Source organism: Camelus ferus, chromosome 16 (genome assembly GCF_009834535.1).
Source record: "Camelus ferus isolate YT-003-E chromosome 16, BCGSAC_Cfer_1.0, whole genome shotgun sequence".
NCBI lineage: Eukaryota > Metazoa > Chordata > Mammalia > Artiodactyla > Camelidae > Camelus > Camelus ferus.
The window spans coordinates 49,040,499-49,063,843 of record NC_045711.1 but is presented as its reverse complement, the minus strand read 5'-3'; the positions used below and the strand labels follow the sequence as shown (position 1 = coordinate 49,063,843).

The 23,345-nt window shown below is 59.3% G+C and overlaps 1 protein-coding gene across 4 annotated transcripts in view; it reads right to left on the bottom strand.

Moving 5' to 3' along the window:
* Window positions 1-1,919: 1,919 nt before the first annotated feature.
* The window catches only part of RARA (retinoic acid receptor alpha), a 34,057-nt gene continuing 12,631 nt past the window's right edge, over window positions 1,920-23,345 (bottom strand). Inside the window, exons 1-9 of one of the 4 annotated variants that reach the window (XM_032457978.1) lie at window positions 15,141-15,869; window positions 9,993-10,132; window positions 9,742-9,890; window positions 8,309-8,450; window positions 6,189-6,349; window positions 5,772-5,948; window positions 4,300-4,504; window positions 3,341-3,499; window positions 2,344-2,704 (exon numbers count right to left, since the gene is read on the bottom strand). In XM_032457978.1, coding sequence (XP_032313869.1) covers window positions 2,487-2,704; window positions 3,341-3,499; window positions 4,300-4,504; window positions 5,772-5,948; window positions 6,189-6,349; window positions 8,309-8,450; window positions 9,742-9,890; window positions 9,993-10,132; window positions 15,141-15,313 — 1,524 coding nt within the window. In that variant the 5' untranslated portion in view covers window positions 15,314-15,869 and the 3' untranslated portion in view covers window positions 2,344-2,486. Of the gene's footprint in view, window positions 2,705-3,340; window positions 3,500-4,299; window positions 4,505-5,771; window positions 5,949-6,188; window positions 6,350-8,308; window positions 8,451-9,741; window positions 9,891-9,992; window positions 10,133-15,140; window positions 15,870-23,345 lie in introns of those variants that run through there. The other 3 variants (XM_032457980.1, XM_032457981.1, XM_032457979.1) reach the window with 3 other exon arrangements.

Genomic DNA, 23,345 nt, shown 5'->3' with positions numbered 1-23,345 from the left:
GACTCACAGTACTTTCCCTGCGTTTCTCCTTTACAATGCAGTGTGACAGACTAGTGATTTTTAAAAACATGTGTGTAAGTATGTTATGTTAATTTTCTGTCTGCTTCATAAAGAAAATGTTAGGAAATATTTGCTAGAGGAAGAAAGCCTCTGTCCTCAGATCAGATCCAACTTGGGCTGGAATGCTAGATAAGTGAGGAGCTTCTGCCACCTGATGGCTGAAGTAAGAATGGCAGGTGGACCCCAGTGGCAGGAACCCTTCCCGCTCAGGAATCCCTTCCTCCCCGGGCGCCCTGCTAAACATCCCCAAAGGCAGCCTCAACTGCCACCTCCCCAGACGTCCCAAACATCAGTTCTGATGCTTCTTTAGGGGCTTCAGGGATCCAGGAAAGAGCCCTGGCTGAGAGGTGGGAGCCCTTAGTACTGGTCCCTGTTCTGCTACTAACTTGCTGTGTGACCCTGGCCAAGGGCACTGCCCTCTCTGGGCCTTGATGTGTAGCACGAGGGGTGGTGGGCAAAACTGGTTTCTGAGGACCCTCAAGCCCTGTCACACTCGATCCTCTTGTCCTTTGTGCCTTCTGCCGACAGAGTGACCTTAAGGGTGGATGGGCGGGCAGGGTAGTCCTTCCTAGAGGCAGAGGGATGGATGGGCAGGCCTCTCAGGCTTCCATCACCATCCCGAGTTCTCATTAGGTTGCAATGAGCCCCTGACCCAAGTCCGCATGCCAACTGCCAGTCCTGCTGTGAAGGTCATCTGTGGTCACTCCAAAAATAGAATTTCTCTGCCACTATGTGACCCCTAGACCAAACCTCTGCCTTTTCAAGGGGACTCTCTGAGGGCCGAGGCTGGCTGTCTCCCTCAGCCTGGGGACTCTCTGAAGGCCTGGGCAGTATCTCCCTCTCGCCCCCTCCCTGTCTCCACACTGCAGCTCCCTGACACCGGCTGTGAAGGATCCCAGTCCCAGGGGTTCCCACAGAAGGGCAGGCCCGTTTCCTTCCATAGGGTCTCCAAAGACCCCAGCACAGCAAGGTAGGCTCCAAAGGCAGCTCACCCCAGTGCCCATCCCCGACCCCAGCCCCCTGCCCAGACACCCAGATAAGGCGGCGAGGCAGGGAGGCTCTGAGGCATGTGTAGAATAAATATAACTTTATTCTTTATCCAGTAGATCTCAGTGGAAAGTCCAACAGTAACAGGTGCACCAGCGGGCTCCGGGGGGATGAGACCCCAGCTCTGGAACAAGGAGGGCAGGGCAGAGCCAGCTCCCCTAGTCCAGGGGTGCAGGGGGGAGGGGAGGGGACCCCCTGTAGGCCCGTCCTGCGGGGCAAGGAGGGGGCATGGGTGTGGGTAGGGGGCAGGCCAGGAAAATGGAGGAAGTCAGGCCACGTGTGTCTGTCGGCCCTTCTGTCCACTGTGTGTGTGTGTGTGTGTGTGTCTGGGGGGGGGCCCTGTGGGTGGTGCTGGTGGCTGTGAGGCTGGGGGGCAGGGCTCGGAACCCCTGGCCAGCCCCTTCATGGGGGAGGGGCACAAGAGGACTGGAGGGCTAAGATGATGTGGCCCCTGATGGAGAGGCAGGTTGGCCAAGGACACAGGGCTGAGAAACACACACTCGTGTTCTGAGGGCCCCCTGGCTTCGTCCCTGCCCCATCTCTTGGGTGAGCCCCCCTCCTTCTAGGGGTTGCCCAGAAGCTGTCCATGCCCAGTGGTTAGGCAGAGGGAGAAGGGGAGGGCAGGCCTTGGAAAGTTAGTACTTCACAGTTTTGAAGAAAAAACCAAGGAGGAAAAGGCTGGGGAGGAGGGCTGGGGGCACAGGGACAGAGAGAGAGTGGGAGCCCCTTCTGAGCCGCTTCCCTCCCCTAGGACCACCCCCTCCAGCTCTAGATCCAGCTCCCCCCAATACACAGCACAGATTCCTTCAGTATAAATGTGCTTAAAATGAAAATTCTTATTAAAAAAATCAAAACCAAAAAAAAATTAAAATAAAAACAAAACCAGCGAGAATTAATACCTGGGGGTTGGTACGGCAGAGTATGTACAGGGGGACTCCCCCACCCCTGGCCCACCCCTTCTGTCACCAACCGAGGCAGGGGGGTTCCCCAACCAGGGGTGGGGGGCAATGGCTTGCAAGTTCTGAGGATGGGGGAGCCAGGTCCTGGCATTTGCTGGTGATGAAGATGTGGCGAGGTGGGCGGAGGGTGTCTTGATGAACACGAGGCCCCCAGGCCCCATCCCGAGACCTGACACCCAAGACTAGAAGTCCTCACTCAGTTCACGGCCTGGCCCTCGATGTCAGCCCAGGCCGCAGGAGCTGGAGTCCATCTTGGCCGGCCTCGCCTCTGTCCGATGAGTCGAAGAGTCGCCGCCTTCTCCCTCTGGTCCCCAGGGGAGGACAGGTGAGGGGCAGGGCTGGCAGGGGTCGCATGATTGGTAGAAAGGCAAAAAAAAGCCAGGGCATGGGGCAAGGGCTGTGTCCACGGGGCGCGGGCGGTCACGGGGAGTGGGTGGCCGGGCTGCTTCTGTTGGAGCTGGGGCTGAGGCTGGGGCTGCAGCTGCCAGGTGGGGGAGCCAGGCCGCCCCCATCCCGCCCCCCACCCCCCGCTTGTCCGCTCAGAGTGTCCAGGCCCTCTGAGTTCTCCAGCATTTCCTGGATGAGAGGTGGCATGGAGCCCGGGATCTCCATTTTCAGCGTGATCACCCGCTCAGCCCCTGCAGGAAAGGACAGACAGAGGTCAGTGTGCCCACCCCAGTCCTCCAGCCCGGCAAGCAAGGGTGGCTCCAAGAGGGAGGGGGTAGGAGGTAGGAGGATCAGTATTACTGGTATCAGCTTCCACCACGCACTGATCTCAGGGCTCAGCTCTCTGACATGAGCCAGCTCTCTTAAGCCCCTACACGTGGGGGGCAGCAGGGCAGTGATTCCGAACTCGGGCTCTGGGGTCAGACTGCCTGGGTTTGACACTGGGCCCTTCCCGTGTGCTGTGTGCTATGGACTATTCTACTGACATCTCACAACAACTTAGTAAACACCGTCATTATCCCCACTCCTAGGATGGGAAATGGAGGCTCAAGAGCTGTTGCCTAACCTGCTCAAGGACACACACCCACGTGGTCTGGTTCCAGAGCCATGCCCTTAACTACGGTGCAGAGATGACACTGCCACGGGGTTCACAGGCAGGGGGTCACCTGGGCATGGGGGAGTCCAGGTGAGTGGGGCATTGACCTGGGCACAAAGACGAGGGGTGTGGGCTCAGACGCTGGGGGTCTGACCCTATTGGCCCTGGGACAGGCATTGAGGCCTGCCTGCAGCAGACACATGGGGCATCCCTGCAGGTATAGGAGCCTCACCCTTAGCACTGATGCTCCGCAGGTCTGTGATCTTCATTAGCATCTTGGGGAACATGTGTGGGCGGCTGGGCCTCCGTTTCCGCACATAGACCTTCAGTGCCTCAAGCAGCGGCTCCTGCAGCATGTCCACTCTGTCTGGCTGCTCCAGGTCCTGCCGGTCTGAGGAAGCAGAGATGCCAGCTGAGCAGTTGCCCTGGCCAAGCAAGGAACACAGCCGAGTTCCCAGCCTTGACCACCAGGGGGCACACCTGCCCAGGCCACGGGCTGAGTCTCTAGTCCCTGGGCTCCCCACACAGGGCAGTGGAGGGGGGGTCTGTGTGCTGCTAGAAAGGCCATAAGAGGTTCTTAAATGTGAGCAAAGAGGAGCTGAGGACAGGGTTTGCCAGCCCTGACAGCCCAGTTCACGGGGGTGGGACCGCTGAACACGGGCAGTGCCATCCTTAAGCAGAGGCGGGTCTCCCATCCTGCCCATTATTCTGGACACCAGCACAATATGGCAGAACTCGTAACAATAAAATAGTAACAGCAGCCAACATTTACTGGCTCTTACTCTGGGCACACTGTGCCTTATTTATTACTTCCTTAATCCTCCCATCAACTTTATGAGGTGGAGACCATTATTGCCCCCATTTTACAGAAACACAGGCTCAGAGAAGTTCAGCAACCTGCTATGGGTCACAGGTTGGCCAGGACTTGAACAAGGGTGGTCAGACCTTCAAGCCATCACACGTAAGCCCCCTAGAAGGAGCGCTGCCCGGAAATAGGGACCCAGAGCTCAGGTCTCCATCACTGCTCCCTCGTCATGTGGCCACAGACCACACTCTGCCCCTCTGTGAGGGATCTGACAGGGGCCAAGTTCCCCTTCTGCTCTGATGATCCCCAAGCTCCTCCCCAGGAGAGGCTCTTGGGGCTGCACCACCACCCAGGGCCTGGCCGCTAGACCCGGGCCCCCTGCCCACCTCCACAGATGAGGCAGATGGCGCTGAGCAGCCCAGTCTCAGCGTCATCCATCTCCAGGGGCAGCAGCTGGTTGGCGAAGGCAAAGACCAGGTCTGTGAGAGGGCCGAAGCCGGCGTTGTGCATCTGGGTCCGGTTCAGGGTGAGCCCGTCAGAGAAGGTCATCGTGTCCTGCTCGGGCGTGTACCGCGTGCAGATCCGCAGGATCTGGGTGCAGAGGATTCTCGAGTTCAAGAACTCACACCCCACCCCCAGCACTTCCAGCACAGCATCCCCCCAGGACCACCTGGCCAGCAGCCAGGTCCAGTGCTGTCCGCCAGAACCTTCTCAACGATGGACACCATTCAATACAGCAGTCACAACCCACAACGTGGTGTGGCTGTTGGGCACTTGAAATGTGGCTAATGCAACTGAGGAACTGAACTCAATTAAATTTTAATTAATTTAAATTTAAATAGCCACACATGGCCAGCGGCTACCATATTAGACAGTGCTGACCTAGATCATCCTGCCTCCACACGGAGAATTAAGAGAAACTAGAATTTCCAGGAAGGCAAAGACCATAGTGGATTTATGTCTACAGTTAGCAGGACTGGGTACACAAGAGCTCAATAAATGTGTGCCATCTTCAACTCTGTCAAACCCTAATCCTGCCTCTTGCATCCCACCTCCCACCCCACCCCCACCAGGAAGAGCAGCCTGGTCATGTCTCAGGTTCCCTACCTTGGAGGTGGCAGGGAGGGAACAGGTGGGCTGAGACTATCAGGGATGACAGGGAGGACAGTCCTCCCTCCAGCCTTGGATTTGACAATCCCAGCCCCCCCCACCGATCCTGCCTCCAGTCCAGGCCACCCTCTGGCCCCACCAGATGTCCTGCAGTCCCCTGAATCCAGCTGGGGCCACATCAGCAGGCTTTTCGCATGCCCTTTCTACAAGCCCCTAAAAGCTATCTCCTTTTGGGGCATCTTCCCTCGGGCCCAGCAGTGCGGCTCTCTGTCCTACAGAGAGGGGACAGCCCTCCCCCATCTCCAGCCAGCACTTATCACCATTTTGCAACCTCTGTTTACATATCTGTTGCCTCCACCAAAAGAAGATTTTCCAGAGAGAGGACAGTGGGGTGTTCACCTCTGTTCCTGACACCCAGTTCAAGGCCTGGCCACACAGGGTCCCAGGTGAATCTTTATTAGGCTGAACAGATGGGAAGATGAGCGGCTGGATGGAAAGTTCGATGGAAAGATGGGCTGAGGGTGGATGGAGGCGTGTACAGGTGAATGGGTGAACCAGTGCACATGTGAGTGCTGAGTGGCTAAGTGGACAGGGGGACACACGGGGGAAGGGAAGTGCCATTGTCTGGGTGGGTGGGCATTTGGCCAGGTCGATTCCAGGTGAATGTTTAGAAAGGTGCTTATTTGAGTAGCAGGACATCCTCCAAGCACATGGGGTGGTGCCCAGGTGGGCGGGTGCAGACCCTCACCAGGATGTCCAGGCAGGCAGCCTTGAGGAGAGTGATCTGGTCAGCGATGGTGAGGGTGGTGAAGCCGGGCAGCTGCTTGGCGAACTCCACAGTCTTAATGATGCACTTGGTGGAGAGTTCACTGAACTTGTCCCAGAGGTCGATGTCCAGAGAGACACGCTGTTCTGAGCTGTTGTTCTGGGAGGACGAGGGAGAGTGAGGGCCTTCCCCTTGCAGCCCCCTTCTCGGCCTGGGTCTACCAGTCCCCGCAGGCCTGCCCTCTACCCACCTTCACTTCCTAAAAGCTTGGGGAGAGGAGGCAGTGGAAGAGGAGAGAGGGAGGGGAGGATGCAGAGGCACAGGCAGAGGTGCAGAGGGGCAGGCCTGGCAGAAGAAAGGTGTCCCCCCCCCCCCCCCCGCCCAGGCCGGGATCCATACCGTAGTGTACTTGCCCAGCTGGCAGAGGGCGGGGAAGGTCTCCTGGTGCGCTTTGCGCACCTTCTCGATGAGCTCGCCCACCTCCGGCGTCAGCGTGTAGCTCTCGGAGCACTCGGGCTTGGGTGCCTCCTTCTTCTTCTTGTTCCGGTCGTTCCTCACGGCTGTGGAGCACGGAGGCCAGGGTTAGACGGCAGGTGGGGGAAGAGGTCCAGCTGCAGCCCATCCCCCCGCACAGAGAGCCGCCGGCTGCGGAGGTCACCTGGTGCAGGCGCACACAGGAGTGCTCAAGCAGGCAGGACGTCAACACACAGTCCATCCCTCTGTGCCCACCCGACCCACGCACCCAGTGTCTGACCCAGGGCCAGGACCTCGGCACACGCGCCCTTGGCCAGCTCGCCAGAATGGAGCCCGCACCCCGACACCTCTACTCCAGCCCACACTCCAGGGTGCCGGGGTCCAGGGCTGAAAGCACAGCACGTGTGTGGAGTGTCCCAGCTCTGTGCTCTTTGCCTCCCTGCCCCATACCCTCTGCCTCCAGCAAGGACCCACTCCTGCCTCCACTGGCCCCCGGCTCTCCCTCCTGGTGGTGGTCTCCCGGGGATCCCTGGGGCTGACTGAGAGCAGCTTCTCGGGCAGGCGAAGAGTAGGGCTCCCCAGCCTGAGAGTGGGGGGCCCGGGCAGGAGAATCTCTCGGCCCATTAGCCGGGGGAGCTGACAAATCACCGGGGGCGCTGAGCCGCACACACCACTCGGCTTTAAAGAAGCGATGGGGTCGTTACCAGCCGATTATCCCAGACACACAATCACTCACAGGGCCAGTGGTGGCGGCTGCTGACGCTGGAGGAAGGCAGGGTGGGGGTGGGGGGCCCAGGGTGGGGGCAGCGGGTGGGGTGAGGGGGCTGGCATAATTTGGAGATCACTCATGTCGATTCTGCAAATTCAATAAAGTACAAGGGAGAGGAGGGAGAGGGAGAGGGAGAGTGCGGGGATAATTTGGGAAGAGAAAATTGCAGCTGTGACAAGACGTTTATCATTCGGAAGCTTTAATTCTATTGAAATGGCAGCTGCTCAGCTCCAGGGCACAGAGCAGCCAGAGAGGAGGAGGGAGGGAGGGAAAGGGGGAGTTGGCGGTGGGAGGGAGAGGGGGTCCCCACCCTGGTCCTTCTGCGATGAAAAGCTCTGGGAACAGAAGGTGGCAGAAGCAGAGGGAGGAGGAGGTGCTGGGCCCTGCAGGGAAGGGTCCCAGGCCTTCGGGTCCTAAGTTGTCACCTACTCTGCAGCCTGGAGCCACCACTTCCTGGGCTCTGGACAACAGAGCCCCTGACTCCTGTGGCAGGAGGTGGCTGGTGCTACCAGGTCCCTCTGCTCCTGTCTGGGGCTCCTTGTGTCCCCCTCCATGTCCCCTCCCCACTTCCTTCTTCCACTGCCCTGCCCACAAAGGGCTAGAGGGTCCTACAGCGCCCTCCCTTACCCCATCCCCCAAGGCTCAGGCTCCATGGCAACGGCCACGCAGACAAGGAGGCGTCTGTCAGCGTCATTTATCTCTGACATCATCAATCACCGGTCACCACGGCAACACCCATGATTCAACACAAGAGGGTCTCCCTGTCCAGCCCTCCCTCTCTCCCTCCACCAGGCCTCAGCTGAGCCCGAACTGGAAACCCCCGTTCCTCTGGGATCTGAGAAGTCCCAATTCTCTCTTCCAACTCCAGGTCCCAGTCTTCACCAGACAATGGCTCTCAGATTCCTCTGCCTGAAGCCCCAACCCTTGCCACACAAATACCAAGCAGCAGCACCCTTGTCCTAAGATACACAATCTGGAAGGGCTCAGGGATGTCTCTGAGCCCCACCCCAAAGCCACCCAGGGCCTGGATGCAAGCCTGCTGGGAGCACCCACAGCCTGCCACACACAAACAGGAAGGGCTAGCCACACATGGACACACAGCTGATGAGACAGACAGGTCCTTGCAGCACACAGGGACTGTACTCTATCACCAGCTTACACACCACACAGAGGGCACACGTGTTCACATCCACACACCCCTGCTCCCCTGGCTTTAGGGACCAGATGCTTGCGCCCTGCCTAGTGCATGGACTGGCCCCGGCCCTGCGGCACTCACACTCCTTGGACATGCCCACTTCGAAGCATTTCTGCAGCCGGCAGTACTGGCAGCGGTTCCGGGTCACCTTGTTGATGATGCAGTTCTTGTCCCGGTGACACGTGTACACCATGTTCTTCTGGATGCTGCGGCGGAAGAAGCCCTGGGGATGGAGGGGCAGGGAGTTGGGTCAGCCACACTCACAGTGGTAGCAGTGCAGTAGGGATGGGGGCAGGCAGGTGGCTGCTGCCCCCAAACCTTTGGCCATCACTTACCAAAGCAGGCCAGATAAGGTGGGGAGACTGGTCCACCTACAAGGATACCCCCAGAAGACTCCCAGTACATGCCTCAACACTGGGGTGGGCAAAAGTCTTCCCCCCAACCCACACCCACAGACTCAGCTTCCTCCCTCCCAGAATAGAAGACCTTGGGGCTGCTGGTGAATCAGGAAAAGGGAGATGGGGCCACATGGGAGACAGGCAGAGCTCTAAGATCCACATCCCTGGACTCAAGAGCCTAGGAAGAGCCCCTGACTCTGGAAAGAGAGAAGGCAAGCAGAAAGAGGCCACAGAGAGAGACACACACACACGGGCTGGCCAGAGAGGTGGAGACACAGGTTCAGGAGCAAGGCTGCCTGACACATGTGCACAAACTGACTGATCACAGGTAGACCGGGCAGCTCCGGGCTGCACAAACAGGCTAACCAGAGAGACAGACCGGGAACAAGCACGCAGGACAGCCAGACACATACAGTCCAAGGCCTTGCACTTTGCCCTTGACCTTTGGCCCACACCTGGAGATAGCCGCTACACACTGAGGGGCAGCCTGGGGCCCCAAGTCCCAAGGCTGTGCAGCTCCAGAGGCCCGATCTCTAAGGGAAGAAATAGGTACGAGGGGAGAGGAGGAGCGGCCATGCCCGCAGCTACTGGGAAGGCAGCAGCACGTCTGCACATGGAGCCTAACCTGGGTATGTGGAAATGCAGCCAGACACGGGGGAGCCCGCAGTCTGGGCACCTGAAGGAGAGGCTGAGGCAAGGCGCCTGCTCCTAAATGCCTCCTGCCAGACTGCCATGGTGAGGTTCAGGCAGGGCCACCGGGGGCAGGCCTCCTGGGTCCCCAGCCAAGAGCCAGGCAGCAGCCAGCTCACCATGGCAACCCGGGCAGCGGCAGCAGAGCCGGTGCACACCCTGCCAGCTGGAGGATGGAGACGGGGAGGAGAGCTCAGGCCGGAGGGGGACCTCTGGTATGGGGACTCCTGCTCATCTATGAGGAAGGAGGTTCTGCTAAGGCTCCCTCTCCTCCAAGGCTCCTGCCACTTTCTGCATAGAAGCAAGAGGAGCAGCTTCAGGGACATCCCGCCCTCACCACCCGAGGCACAGTCCCAGGACACAGCAGTGGGAACATCCCATTTATCTACTCAAGACTGTCCTTCCCAATGACCCTGTTCAACTCACCTTGCAGCCCTCACAGGCGCTGACCCCATAGTGGTAGCCTGAGGATTTGTCTTGACAGACAAAGCAAGGCTTGTAGATGCGGGGAAGGGGTGGTGGTGAGGGAGGGCTGGGCACTATCTCTTCGGAACTGCTGCTCTGGGTCTCAATGGCTAGAGAGAGAAGAGAAGGGTGGTTACAGAGCCAGGTCACCATTCTTAACTGGGTGCCCACCCTGCCTCCTGATCTCTCGCAAGAGCCTCTCCCAACCTCACCACTGCTGTCAGGATTCAAACTCCAGGGCAGGGACGCAGTCTCAGGAAAGCTGGGACTTCCCAGCCAGACTGGGAGAATGAGGCTGTCAAAGAAGCCTCCAGCACCCCCATCAGTCCCGTCTCCTTGCCCAGGACCCCACCTTCAAAACCAGAAAGATCAAATAATAAACCATCAGACTTGTATGTGGACGTGGCTACCCTTGGTGGGTCAAGTAGGCGTCAGCCTGGTTCTACAGCCCTGGACCCTGGGCAGCCTGGTCCCATCTCCCCCAAGTTAGGAAGGAGTTAAGGCTGATGAGGAGGGAGGGAAGAGGACACAAGCTGGGGGCAGAGGAAACTGGGGTCAACAGGATATTCAAAGCCAGCCGCTCCCCCACCCCCTCTGCTTCCGCTCCCCCCTCCGCCCCCTCTGCCATTAGCCACAGCCCCTCCTCCACCCAAACAATCCCCTGGCTAGGGACCCAAAGTAGGATGTGCAGAGTCGCAAATGTTGGGGCATAGCAGGTGGGGACTCCCTGAGATAAGCAGGGGGACCCCCTGGAGACAGAGAGAAGAGTCCCTCTGGGCCCCGGAAGCCCATAGCTCTGCGGGAAACAGCATGACAAAGGGGGTCTGTTCCCATCAATGCTCTGTCTGTCTGGCCTCGATACTATGTCCCGGTTACTATCCCCCTCCTCTCCTGCTATTCAGCTCTAAGAGGGCAGCCAGGAGGGTGACCCAGCCAGCAGGGGCAGCCCCCACTAGCCAAATCCTCCCCAGTGCCTGGCCCCGTGCCCATCACCCCAGGCAGAACAGGGCTGGGCTGCGTAGGGGCTGTCTGTGCCCAAAGCCTGGGCAGCTGGGTGTGTACTGTGCTCTATGAGAACTGTGACCCAGCCAACCCCAGATTCCCAAGGGGCCACCAGGCATCCTCCAGAGGCCTCTGCCAAGTCCACTTGTCCGGGGCCAAGGAGGGGCAAGGACGCCTCCCTTCCTGAGTAGGTAGTTTCCTGCCTCCTCCCACACCCCAGAATCCTACTTAGTCTCACCCCAAACTCCAGCACCTGAGGTTCTGGAATTCAAAAGGGCTTAGAATTTCTGCCCAAGCACCTCATAGCACCTCATGAGTCATGTGGCCCCAAAGTCCAGGCACAGAGGAAAGAAGCACCTGGATGGGGGTGGGGGGCTGGTGAGCTGCATGCTACCACCCTCCCCCTTTACCTGTAGGCACAACCAGGGACTGCCAGGCAGTTGACAACAGGGAACCAAGCCAACAACCTTGGCAGGGCTTTCCTGGCTCTTAGTTGGGCCTGGGCACCATGTCCCTCGTCAGCCTGGCTGACCAGCACTGCTGTGGCCCCATGTCCCTGTCCCTGCCCAGAGCCAGCCTGCAGCAGAGGGACCCATGCCCCCACCAATCCAGACTCTTTGCTAACCTCCCCCACCCTCTGCTTCTCACCCCAAATCGAACTGTCCTGGCCTGGTTTTCCCCCACCTCACTCTCCCGGAGGCCAGACAAGCAAATCAGACAGGCAGAGGCCAGAGAACAGCTGCTGGGGGTGGGGCGGGGTTGGGGGGCCTGGGGGAGGCCAGGAGGCAGAGGGGTGAGTGACAAAGGAGCCCTTTGTTGTGCTAACTTTTTCCAAGACGTAAAAGGAGTAACAATAGACAATCCAGACTGGTGGGGAGGGTGTATCAAGGACAAGGGGGTGTGGGGGGGAACCTCGGCCTAGAATCCCAGTCAGCATTCCAACAAGCAGAGGATGAAGGCACTGACTCCCCTCACCAGTCTTTGCTCTGGGACCACAGCCCCTTAAGGTCCTACCTCTAAAATGAACCAGAAGGGAAGGTGAGATAGGACAGAGGGAGCTTTGGGGTACAGAGTGGGGGTTGAGAGAGGGGAGGGGGCATGGGGAGACACACGGGGAGGTGGGGGATACCTGGATAAGGGACAGACAGCTCTAATGCCAGGGACTGACTGGAGGGGCAAAGGCCCGTAGAAATTTGGAGCTAAGGCAAAGTCCAGAGGCTGTTTATGGAACTGGAAGAACATACTTTTCAAACGTGCTTTTTAGCAGAGATGACCCCACGTGGGGGTCCACAGTTTGGACTGGGTGAGGCCCACCCCACAGCAGCAGGCTGCCTTTGAGACTGTAACACAGTCTGCACCCTCTGCCCAATCCCTGGCACATCCCCACCTGTCGCCCAGGTAACAGCTCTGAGGTTTCCCACTGTGCCCTTTGAACCCAGAGCCCTGGCCCAGGCCCCACCACCAGGGCCCCCAGCCAGCAGCCTAGGGGAGCAGGACACTATGGGACCCTCATAGCCTCTGCAAGAGTTAGGATGCAGCTTTAACTCTGCACACCCGACCTAGGGGGAGGGAAGGACAGCCCCGGCCTGGCCCCTCCCCGCTCACCTCCCTCCCCAAAGGCCCCAGCCCACAAATCTCTCCTCTTCCAGCAGAAAGACGAGGCGGGAGAAGCATCACACTTTCTCAGCTCAAAGTTCCAGCGCCCAGCAGAGGGCTGGCAGCGGCCCAGGGAGCCAGGCGTCCCCTCCCGCCCGCGCTGCCAGGGTGCCCCTCCTCCGCTCCCGCTCCGCTCCGGGCGGGCAGGAGGCATAGAACACTCCGGAGTCCCCACGCCCCAGAGCCGCTCGCAGGCTCGCACAAGGGGCCGGTTTCCTGGAGGAGATCAGCAGGAAATCAGCCGGGCCCCCGGCCAGCGGCTCCCATCCCAATCCAGCTGGCGCCCGCTCCTCCGCAACTCCCCTCGCAGCCCCCTGGGAGGGCTGGGGAGGGGGCGCAGGGCCCTGCGTCCCGCCCTTCCTCTACCCCGGAGGAGGTAGGGGGGAGCTCTGGGTATAGCGTGGCCGCGGAGGAAGAAGGCCCCTACCCAGCGGCCACCGATAAGCATCTCTCCCCCTCCCCCAACTATGGGCATCCACGTGCTTCACATTCTTGGACGTCTGGAAGCGGGCGGAGGCGTGAGCTGCGAGATTGGTGGGGGACAGATGGAGAGCCACATCCTGCGTACCCCTTGTCCTCTGGTGCCCCGAAACGGGGGCTCTGGGGAGGGAGGCAAGATCCCCAGGGCCCTGCAGGATCTGGAAGGTCTCTTCCCACGGCCAACCTGCTCTCTCTTCTCACCATTGGTGGAGGTGGCAGGAGGGAGCCGAGAACTCGGTGTGAGGGGGCTGGAGGGTTCCCATCTCCAGAGGACCTACAGGCACACCAAGGGGCTGGGGAGAGACGCCCTGTACTCTAGACCTGGACAAGTTGCTACCCCCTGCCTCTAGGTCCTTCCTGTGCCCCACAACCACCCCCACAGCCACCATCCCAACCTTGGGGGCTGTGCTCACTGCCACACACCTGCACTCTCACCATGGGAACAGGGGAGCCCAGGCCTCTAGTTCCACCCCACCCTGTGGGGAACAGGCCTCCACTTCCCCATGGCCTGCTGGACTCAATCCTCCTCCCACAGTTTGGGCCAGGAAGAGCAGAGCTGCCCCCAAGGGCCAGAGCCCAAGCTCTCAGATCCCAGCTTCCCCCAGTCCTCTGGCAAAGGAGGCCAAGGCTGTGGAGGGAGTGACCCTGGCAGCCATGCCCCAATTATCTCACTTAGGAGGGGTCACCTTCCTCCAATTCCGGGAGGATGGGAAGAAGGGTCCTGGTGTCACACCTTTCAACAGTCCCTTTTTTCCCCAAAGTCAACCGTTGCTCACACCTCCCTCCCTCCCACCATCTGCAGCCAGCTGCCTCCCAGCCAACCTGCCCCAGAGGCAAAGGTCAGGACAACAGAAACGCTAGGGGTGAGGTGGCTCTGAGAGGGGCAGAGGGGGGGTGTCTCTCCAAACCAGGTCTCTCTTCCTGGAGCAAAGAGGTTGGGGGCTGCCCTTCAACCCTCTGCAAGCCACCAGGCCCCCAGAGACCCACTCTTCCTTCCCCACCACCCCCAGCAGGCAGCAGGGAGCAGTCAGTCCAGGAAGGTGGGAGAAACCCCAGGGAAGAGCTGAGCCCCAAGCAGGGTAGATAGAGGACGAAACCGGAGCCAAGTAACACTAATCCCCTGAGCGCCGCTCTCCCCCACCCAGGTACACTACCTCATAGCCCGATATAAACACACCCAGGTGTGCACCCCAGGCGCTCACAGCTCCCGCCAGTGCACAGAGCCCCTCCCTTCCAGGGGAGCCTGAACCCAGTCAGGGGACTGTGAGGAGGGAAGGTGTGCAGGCTGCCAGGACCCCAAGTTTCTCATCAGCGCCCCTCTTAGGAGGTACAGCCCAGTGCCAGCCCCTCTTCCCAAGTGAAAACAGGGTAACAAAAGGACACGGCTAGGGTGGGAGGGGACGCATAGGATGCATCCCTCCTTTCCAGAGTAGCCTGAGACCCACCAAAAAACAAACTCATTTCCCAGAAAACAGACTGTACCAGGATTACAAGGGAGGGGGGTTCTTCCCACCAGAGTAGCTTCTCCCCTCCATTCCTGGGACAGAAGCTTCAAAGGTGTCAGCCAAGTGCCTAGGGCCAGGACAACCCTCAAAAGGGCAGGTGCCCTTCCCCAAGAGGTAAGGGTTGGTTAGGGTGGCCAACGACGGGCGTCTGATGAAGTTGCCCCTTCCTGCCACACCCCACTGCCAACACCAAAGACATCCAGCGCTCCCCTGACACCCACTCTAGTGACGCAAGGGCTGGGGGCAACAGCTGATGCCCAGGACAGGGCTCTCCCCCAGGCTTTGCTAGGGCTGGGATCCGGGGAGGAGGCCCCTCCTCCTCCGTGTAGACAAGCCCACTGATAGGACATTTACCCCACCCTCCAAGGTGGGAGAAAGGACCACTCAGCTGCGAAGCTATTGCTTCCAAGCAAGAAGATATAAACTGGGGGCAACGGGCTTCACTTCCCCTGCAAGAAGTATAAGAAGAGATGAACAAGTGTTCCTGAAAGGAGGAACCCCCAAAGTTCCTCAGCCCGAATAGCGCCCAGGGTTCCTTGGGGGAGTCCAACTGTCCAACAAGGGCACCCGAGTTTCAGCAAGAGAGACAAGGGAAAATGAAGGGTAGAGACAGGACCCCCGCCACCACGCCCCCAGGCCCGCATCCCCTGGGAGAAGCGGAAGCCCCACAGCCCACCCCTACCCCTAGCTCCCACAATAGGAAGGGGAGGCCGGTACCTACAGTGGTTTGAGCCATTCCAAAGCGGAGTCCGGAGTGGGGTGGAGTAGGGGCCGGGGGCAGGGAGCCCCTTCTCCGGGAGCAAACAGGCCCGGTTCTGGTTATAAAAATCCACCACCAGGAAGGGATTGGGGGTGGGGGTGAGCCCCCCCACTTCCACACTCTCGTACATCTTCCCCGCGAAGACAAGAGGTCCGGGCGGGGAAGTCCTGCGCGCTGCCTCCCTCACTCAGCCGGCGGCGCCATCCGAGAGCTGCAGGGGGCGAGGGGTAAGAACCCCCGCCCCGACTGGCGGCGACCCGGGCCGGGGGCCGCCCTCTGCCTGAAGTCCCGCGTCCAAGTCGGCGGGCCGCCCAGCCAGTCCCAGGTGAAAGGCGGGGAAGTTGTGAGTACTGAATGCGGGGGTGGGGGTCCCTCAGCTGCCCCCGGGAACGCCCGGCCGAGGCCCGGGAACTAGGCGGCTTCACCTCGAGGGGGCTCCCGTGGCGAGTCTCATGGTGTCCGAAGCAGAGTCCCGCTGCTCCCCAAGTGCGCCGGCCGGGGGCGGGCTCGGCGCGGGCGGGGGTCACGGAGCACTTCCTCCTCCCCGCCGGCGCTCCCGGGCTTCTCCCGGGCGAGGATTCCGAGTGGGGTGGGGATCGCGCGGCCCCGCCTCCGCCTCCGGCAGGCCCGGGGCGGCCGCCCGGCTCTTGGTCTCCGGCGGTGCGCGCCGCGGCCCCCCCAACACGGCCCGCGCGCCCCGTCCCCTGCAGCCCCACCCCCTTCCCTCCGCCCCGTCCCGTCCAGGCACCGCCCCTGCTTTAACCCTTTCCCCGCGGGTCCCGCGGCAGAGGGCGCCAAGCCGGGAACTGAGAGGAGAGGCGGGCTGTGGAAGGCGAGGAGGGGGAGCCCGGGCAGGGGGAGGAGAGAAGAGGAGAAGGAAGGGGGAAAAGGCTCAAGTGGAGGAGTGCGAGGAGTACTGACGGAGGCGGGGTACTGAGAGGGGAGGGGGCTGCGCCAGGACGGAAGAGGCGCGGGCGTCTCCCCCATCCCAGTTCCGGCTCCCAGCCTCCCCCGGTGGTTTGGTCAGTCCCCAGCCGGGCGATGCCACGGCGGGGGAGGTGGTGGGCGGGAGAAGGGGGTTGGTCCCGGTGTCCTCCCCCAACACCCCCCCCCCAAGCCCAGGCCTCATTTGCCTAATGCAATGCAGCTGAACTCTCTCTGAACTCGCCTGGCGGCGTCTCACCTCCGGGTGACCCACCCACCGCTGCCCGAGACACTACCCGCTCGCCAGCCCGCCCGCGGGGCTCGCCCACCGGCCGCCTGCCCGGCCCGCTCCCCCGGAGACGCGGAGAGTGGCGGCAGGAGGCGAAGGGCGGGGTTGCTTGTGGCCGAGTGTTAGCAACACGAACGCGGCGTGCCGGGTGTCTCGGGTGTGACATTGTGCAGCTTGGGTGCCGTGTCAGAATGAGACACCCGGCTTGTGTCATTGTCTGTGACATCATGTGTGACTCCAGCCGGCCGCCCGCCCGCCGGAACCCGACGCAGCAGATCGGGTGCTTTGCCACCAACGAGTGCAGAGGGGGCTCCCCGCCCCCCACGCTCTGCGTGCTTCCGTTGAGCAAACCCCGCCCAGGGTGTCTCCCGGCGGCGGAACCAGCATTGGCCCCCCACGGCACCGTCCAGCCCTGGAGAGAGAAAAGGAGGGGCTGGTGCCTTCCAGCTGACCACTTCCTCCCGGAAGCCCTCGGGGTGCCTGTTTCACTGGAAGAAAGACCTAGGCTGGGTAGGTCTGAGAAGGAGGGGATGCCCCAGGAGAAGAGGGTATCCTATTACTGCCTCTGACCGCGCAGAGGAGCTCCCTCATTCTAAAAACAGATAGGAATTTACATGCTTCCCAAGGATACTCTTCTAGAAGCCAGGTTCCTAACATACGTTGTCATTTAATCCTCAGAGCAACTCAAAGAGATAAGTGGATATTATCCCATTTTACAAATAAAAAAACCAGGGTCTCAGCAAGGCTAGGTGAGTTTCCAAGATCACATTGCTAATAAAGGGGACAGTGAGAATTTGAACTTTCTGCCACCAAAGCCCATATTCCCACCATGCCAGTCTAATTTAAGGAAAACAACTTTATGACCACCCTCCTAAGTAGATACCCTGGTAAGCCTGCTGTTGCAGACCTTATGGTGCAACAGCCATTTAGCAAATAATCACAAATACATATATTTATTATTGTGTATATATATATAATTGCAAACTAAGATGATTAGTATTATGACACAAGTAAACACACCAAGTGTACTTTGAAGGATTATCACTGTAGGTACCTAATTTATGTTGGAGGGTCAGGGAGGACCTCAAGGCAAAGACTTAAAGAAAGAGTAGAAGTTTAGAAGTTAGTCAGGCAAAGAGTAGGAAGGAGTGGAGTCCCAGTAAAAGAAAGAGCCTGTGCAAAGGTCCTGGGGTTACAGAATTTCGTGGGTTCATTCAACAAATTAATAGAGGGCCAGGGTAGATAGAACATAAAATTCAAGAGGAAAAGAAACCCAAGACCAGGCTAGAGAGGTGGGCTAAGGCCAGACCAGGTGGACTTGGGCTCAATTAGACTTTTGGATTTTATCTTAAATGCAAAGAAAAACCCCAGAAAGAGTCCAAGTAGAGGAGAGGCAAGATCTGATTTAGTGCTATAAATAAAAAATTTAACTCTGTGAAGCTGTGTGAGGAATGGATTGTAGGAGGGCAAGAGAGAACAGTTAGAAGCTACTGAAAGGGTCCAGGCAGCACGCAATGGTAGCGCAGCCTAGGAAAGTGGCAGTGGTGATGGACAGAGGAAGGTAATCAATGGGGACGTGGTGGGGCGGAATGGGAATGGTGGTAGCAGAGAGGACTCTGGTGTGTGGTTTGTGCTACAGCAAAGTTCCCAAGACTGCAAAGTAGAAAATTTTCCTGGGCTGGTGGACAGGAGGGTGTGGGACTCCAAAGTGAGGTCTCACCTAAGGGAGGTCTGGGCTGCAGATGGAACAATGCTGGGGTCTGGGGCACGTATGAAAGCCTTGCCTGTAGATGAGATAGCTGGAGGAGAGGGTAGATTCCTTCCAAGGCCCTTGGTATCTTTCCTCCCAAATGAAGTAGCTCCTGGGCACCAGTTATGTGCTAGGCCTTGTGTTCACAGCTTTGAGGTACTCAGGGATCTGAGACTGTCTCTGCCATCAAAGACCTGCTGATCAGGCAAAGATCTTCCAAATGATTACAGCTCACAGCAGATACTAGGTGGAGAGAAGTCACTTCATGGTAGAGAGAAGAGTGTTGTCAGAGGAAAAATAAGGACTTGCAGGCATCCAAAGAGGGAGGGAGAGTGAGCGGGGAAGGGGGAACATCTGTGAAGGTTTCTGGGAAGAGGCAGTATTCAAGATGTTCCTTGAAGGATGGGTAGGATTTCCGGAGCGGGAGAAGGGGAGAAGTCAGGGTGAGACGCCTGTTCTGGGCAATAGCAAGGTCATGGGGCAGGTCAAGCAGAACACAGTGTTCTGGGGCAGTAGGAGAAGAGGGAAATAGGAAGGCTCTGGCTGGCTGCTGGGGAGCAGCGGGGGTGGAGGGGAGAAAACCTAGTGGCAGGCCTGGAGCCTATCTGTCCTCCTCTGCCGCATCCCTGACAACAATTCCAGGGCTGTGTGCTTAGCAGGCCCTCAGCAGTTTGGGCTGAACTGAACTGGCCCCGACTTGTGCCATGCAGGACTCCCTCCTGTCCCCAACCCCATCTGGAGGGGATAACAAACAGAAAATCGTGAGGCCCAGAACCAGATGGACATCGGGTCCTAGTACAGGGTGGCCATCCCCCAAGACAATGGGGCTGCAGGGTACTTAGGTACCACTCAGGCCCTCACCAGCAAGCAGGTCACCGTGGCCTCACAGCAACCTGCCTTGCCAGCAAGCATGGATTAGGAGTCTTGCTTTAAAAAGGAGGAAACAGACTTGAGAGAGGCTGAGTGACCTACCCAAGGCCGCACAGAAAGAACTGTCCTTTAAGATTTCTGCCAAGGAGGCCTTGGTCCCTGGGCTGGCTGAGGTTCCCGGGAACCCAGAAGTCAGAATGAGGAGGGGAGGGCCTCTATTTCTGATCCAGCCGGGGCTGCTGGCCTCCAGCCTACCCTGGGAGACCCAGCTCTACTGGCTGTACCCCAACTTCATGGAGGGAAAGGAGCAGGAAGGCGCTGTGGGCACCGCCCCAAAGGGATTTGGAGAAGGGAAACACTTCCTCTTTCCGCAGACACGACCCCTCAAAGGGTCGTCAGGACCTGCACTGGCACATCCCCATGGGCACAGTGCCCTTGGCATGGGGCAGACACAGTTTCTCAGGTCCTAGCCTGACTAAGAGGACAAGCTTCCTTCCCTGAGTCCCCTCCCCCACCCCCACGCTGGGGTCCTGCCCTGAGGGAGCTTGTGTACTACCAATGCTTCCAGATAAAATGTGAGGAGGCCCCATTTTCATTCAAAACCCCATCCAACAGTCTTTTGGCTGACTCTGCATTTTGGACCCCAGGAAAGGCAATGCTAGCAGTACCCCCTCCCCCTAGCTGTCCTATTGTCCAGGGAGAGTGTGGGCAGGAGGGAGGGAGGGAGGACACCAACTAAAAAGGGGAGGGAGTGGCAGAGGAGAGGAAGGGGAGAAGGGCACACCTCCTCTGTCTCCCCCAGACCCTAGGACCACTCTCCGGTCTTTTCTCGGCACACACAGCAAATGTGCAGATGGAAAGGAAAAGTCTGGACCTTGTCTTTTAGGGTCTCCCATGCCCAGCTCCTCTACTGATCGCTTCCAGCTTCCCTGCCACAACTCCACAAATGGAAACAAAATAAGAATAAGAACTGTGGCTTTTACATTCTGTTCCTACAGTGTCTGTCTGGAGATGGGGGGAAGGGTGCCCGCTGAGCTCTGCAAACTCCCGGGGCTGCAGTGGGCTGATTCGGGGGCGGGGATGGGTGTGAACAGATTGTATCCGCAGCTTCCAGGACAGGATGCAGATCTGGCCCAGGCCTCTTATCGCGCTTTCCCTCCAGCCTTCAGGATCAAAAACAGAAGAGGAGGCGTGGCTGGGGGGGTGGGGAGGCTTCCCTACGCCCCCTACTGGGTGAAGGGGGGAGGTCCTCAGGCAGAAGCTGGGCTTTAGCCTTGGGAAAGGGGGGTTTCAACGTGGCACTGATCACCCCAAGGCTCCTCATAGTACCCTCAGGCAGCTGCCTCTCTGGAGGGTAGAAAACAGCCTAGCTTTAAGGTCACTTAGCTCAGCCACTTAATCACCAGCACCGTTCCTCATGTGTAAATGGAGATAATGTCCCTCTCCCAGGATTGTGGGGATTAAGATTTGTAAAACAGAGATAAGGTCCCAGGCACACAGTAGGTGTTCCACAGATGTTAGCATCCCATTCTCTCCAACTCCCACCCTGGGTCCCTTTCCACTGATGTCACAGCCCCGGGCGCCACAGCAATGAGACAGCAACGGTCACATGCAAGGTGAGGAGCTGAGAGCATGACGTTGCTGATCTTGCCTAATCTCAGCCCTCTGAGGGAGGCTCTGGTCACATCCCTGTTTTACAGACGAGGAAACGTGCTCAGAGAGGTTATCGCGTGCACAGTAGGCAGCAAAGCCAGAACGCAAGCTACGCTGCCTACTCCCTGGGGCCCCACGCGCCACGGAGTTCCCAGCGTGAGCAACAAAACGGCAGGTTTGCTTCCTCTCCAGCCTAGACTAGCAATAAGAAATAGAGACCCTTCCCTCCCCAAGCACACAACACAGTCACATAGCCCTCCCCCAATACACGCTATGCCCTAAGTCACTGCCCCCTCCAGCACACAGTCGCCCCTCCCTGGCTCAGCATCGGATTCTCCTCAAACATGCTCTGACCCCCTCACCCAATACCCAGAAGCTATTGATCCCCTTCCCAAGGCACACCCGACCTTGACCTCCCCACCCCTAAAACACACCCAACCCCTTCCCCCCCCCCCCAACAAGACACACAGAATCCCAACCCTCTACAGTAAATACCAGTCCTCAGAGACCAAGGCCCAGGGGCTGCTTTAGAAGGGAATCCTGTACCATCTCTGGAGCATCCCACTCTGGCTCCCTAGGAGACTATAGTAGGACAAATACCCACCCTTCCCCCAAGTGACCCGGACAATAGCTCTGTCCTTTCACAGGCCACCCAGTCTTTGAAGGATACACCCAAGATCCAGACTCCTCCCAACTTGAGGAAAAGAATGGGCAGCAGAGGGGGAACTCTCCAAACACCTCTGCTGATGGGAAGTGGGAGGAGGGAGCCTCACCTCACGGGCAAGGTTTCCTACAGAAAGGGTGGCAGAGGGCCAAAGCCTGTCATTGCTCCTGGCAGGAATGGGGGCCACAGATGTCCACCTCTCTTAGGAGCTGCCTGACCCCAGCATTAGCCCAGCCTACCGTGGGGAGAGCGGGAAAGGCAAGGCTACCTCAATCTCTGAACCTTGAGTTGTCGCACTTTGCTACCCACAGCTGAGAGCCGGGGTCACCAGGCCCCCCAGCCCTGCCCAAGAAGGAGGGAAATGGCCGATTCCTGCTGGCTCACAGCCATGCCTCTGCTCCCAGAGAAGGGGAAGATGAGGGAGAAGCTCAGAAGCTGGGGCTCTGGGTAGGAAGAGAAATTGTTTTTGTTTACTAGGAGAGGGCAGGGAAACCCACAGGCTCACAGAGGGAGGGGGCAGGAAGGGGGCATTGCCTAACCTGGGTGGGGAAAGCCAAAGAAGGCTCCACTTGCCCGAAATGTGGGCACCCCACCCTGGGGGGAGAAGCTTACCAGGGTGGGAAGCAGGGGACCCGGAAGCCCTCCCCACCCACCTCTAAGAAAGAGGAAGAAGCTTGCAACATTCAAAGAGAGGGCAAAACATTTGCTCATCAGGCCTAGGACAGGGCAAGGACAGGGGCCAGGCCAGACCCCTCCAATCCTCGTGAGTCCAGGCCCCAGGTGGACAGAGTGTCTGGGGCTCTGTTTCCATCAACTGGGAAAAACAGGTTGTCCACCGGCATCAGGCTGCGGGCCCCTAACTTCTCCCTCCCTAAAAATCCCACCCTGGCAGGAAACAGATGCTCCAGTTACCTGAGCTGGGATATGAATCCCAGTCCCTGCAGAAGCAGCACCTATCACACCCAGATCCCAGGAGGCACAGACACACGCACTCATTCCACAGCCACTCTGAACCCAGAGCCTGGCCTCCCCCATCACCCAGCACAGCCTGAAGACCAGGCCACAACGATGTTCCCCTACTCCCAGGTCAAGATGCTGCCCACTGCACACTCTTAAGGGAGGAAACAGAAGGTGGAGGTTTGAGTAGGCCGCAGCCACCTGCCCCCTGCCCAGGGCATAAAGGGTGGGGACCTAAAGGAGCTCAGACTTCGAGCCCCTGCTCCCAGCAGCTATTGGGGCTGGGAGGGAGGGGGCCACCGTGTAGCCAGAGGAGGCAATCCAGGAAGCAGTGGTGGCGGTGGGCAGAAGGCCAGTGCGGGCAGTGAGGCGCCCAGCCAGGGCCTGCCCCTGGGACAAAGAGACTCCCTGGCTCCGGGCAGAGTGCACTGCCCCCATGCTGAGAAGGGGGCGCTGACCCAGCCTAGCCAGGCACATGGGGCAGCAGTGCAGGCCGCTTGCCAGTGGCCATAGGAGGGGTGGTGGGTGCCTGGGGCCGGGTGTTCAGTCCCTGCCCGCCAGGAGAGGTGGGACACGTTTCCCAGGTTAGCAGCTGACCAGCCAGCCCGCTGTCCGTGGCCCCTTCTGCTGCTTCCACCCCCTCCCGCCTGGGGCCAGGCCCCGGCTCCCTCCTCCCCCAAGTGCTGGCCTGGCGCCCAGCTGGGCCCTGGGGGCCAGAGTTACTGTAAGCGGCCTGGCAGGCCCGAGGCCCGGACTCTGCCAGCTGGCCATAGCTGCCGCCACCTCCCACTACCTGGCTCGGCCAGCCAAGGATGGGTACCGAGACCCCCATCCAGCCAACAGGCGACCCCCATGGCAGAGGGCGGAGGCAGAGAGAAAACACAGCCCTGACAAGAGCAGACTTGAGTCCACAGCCAGAGTCCAGGCTGAGCGCCCCCTCCTGGGACACTCACCCCATGTCCACCAGGCTGCCTGGGGGCCCCTCCCTCTCACCTTCCCCACAAAGGGAAGTACCACCCAGCCTGGCCAGCAGCTGGCAGGGCAAGGGGAGGGGA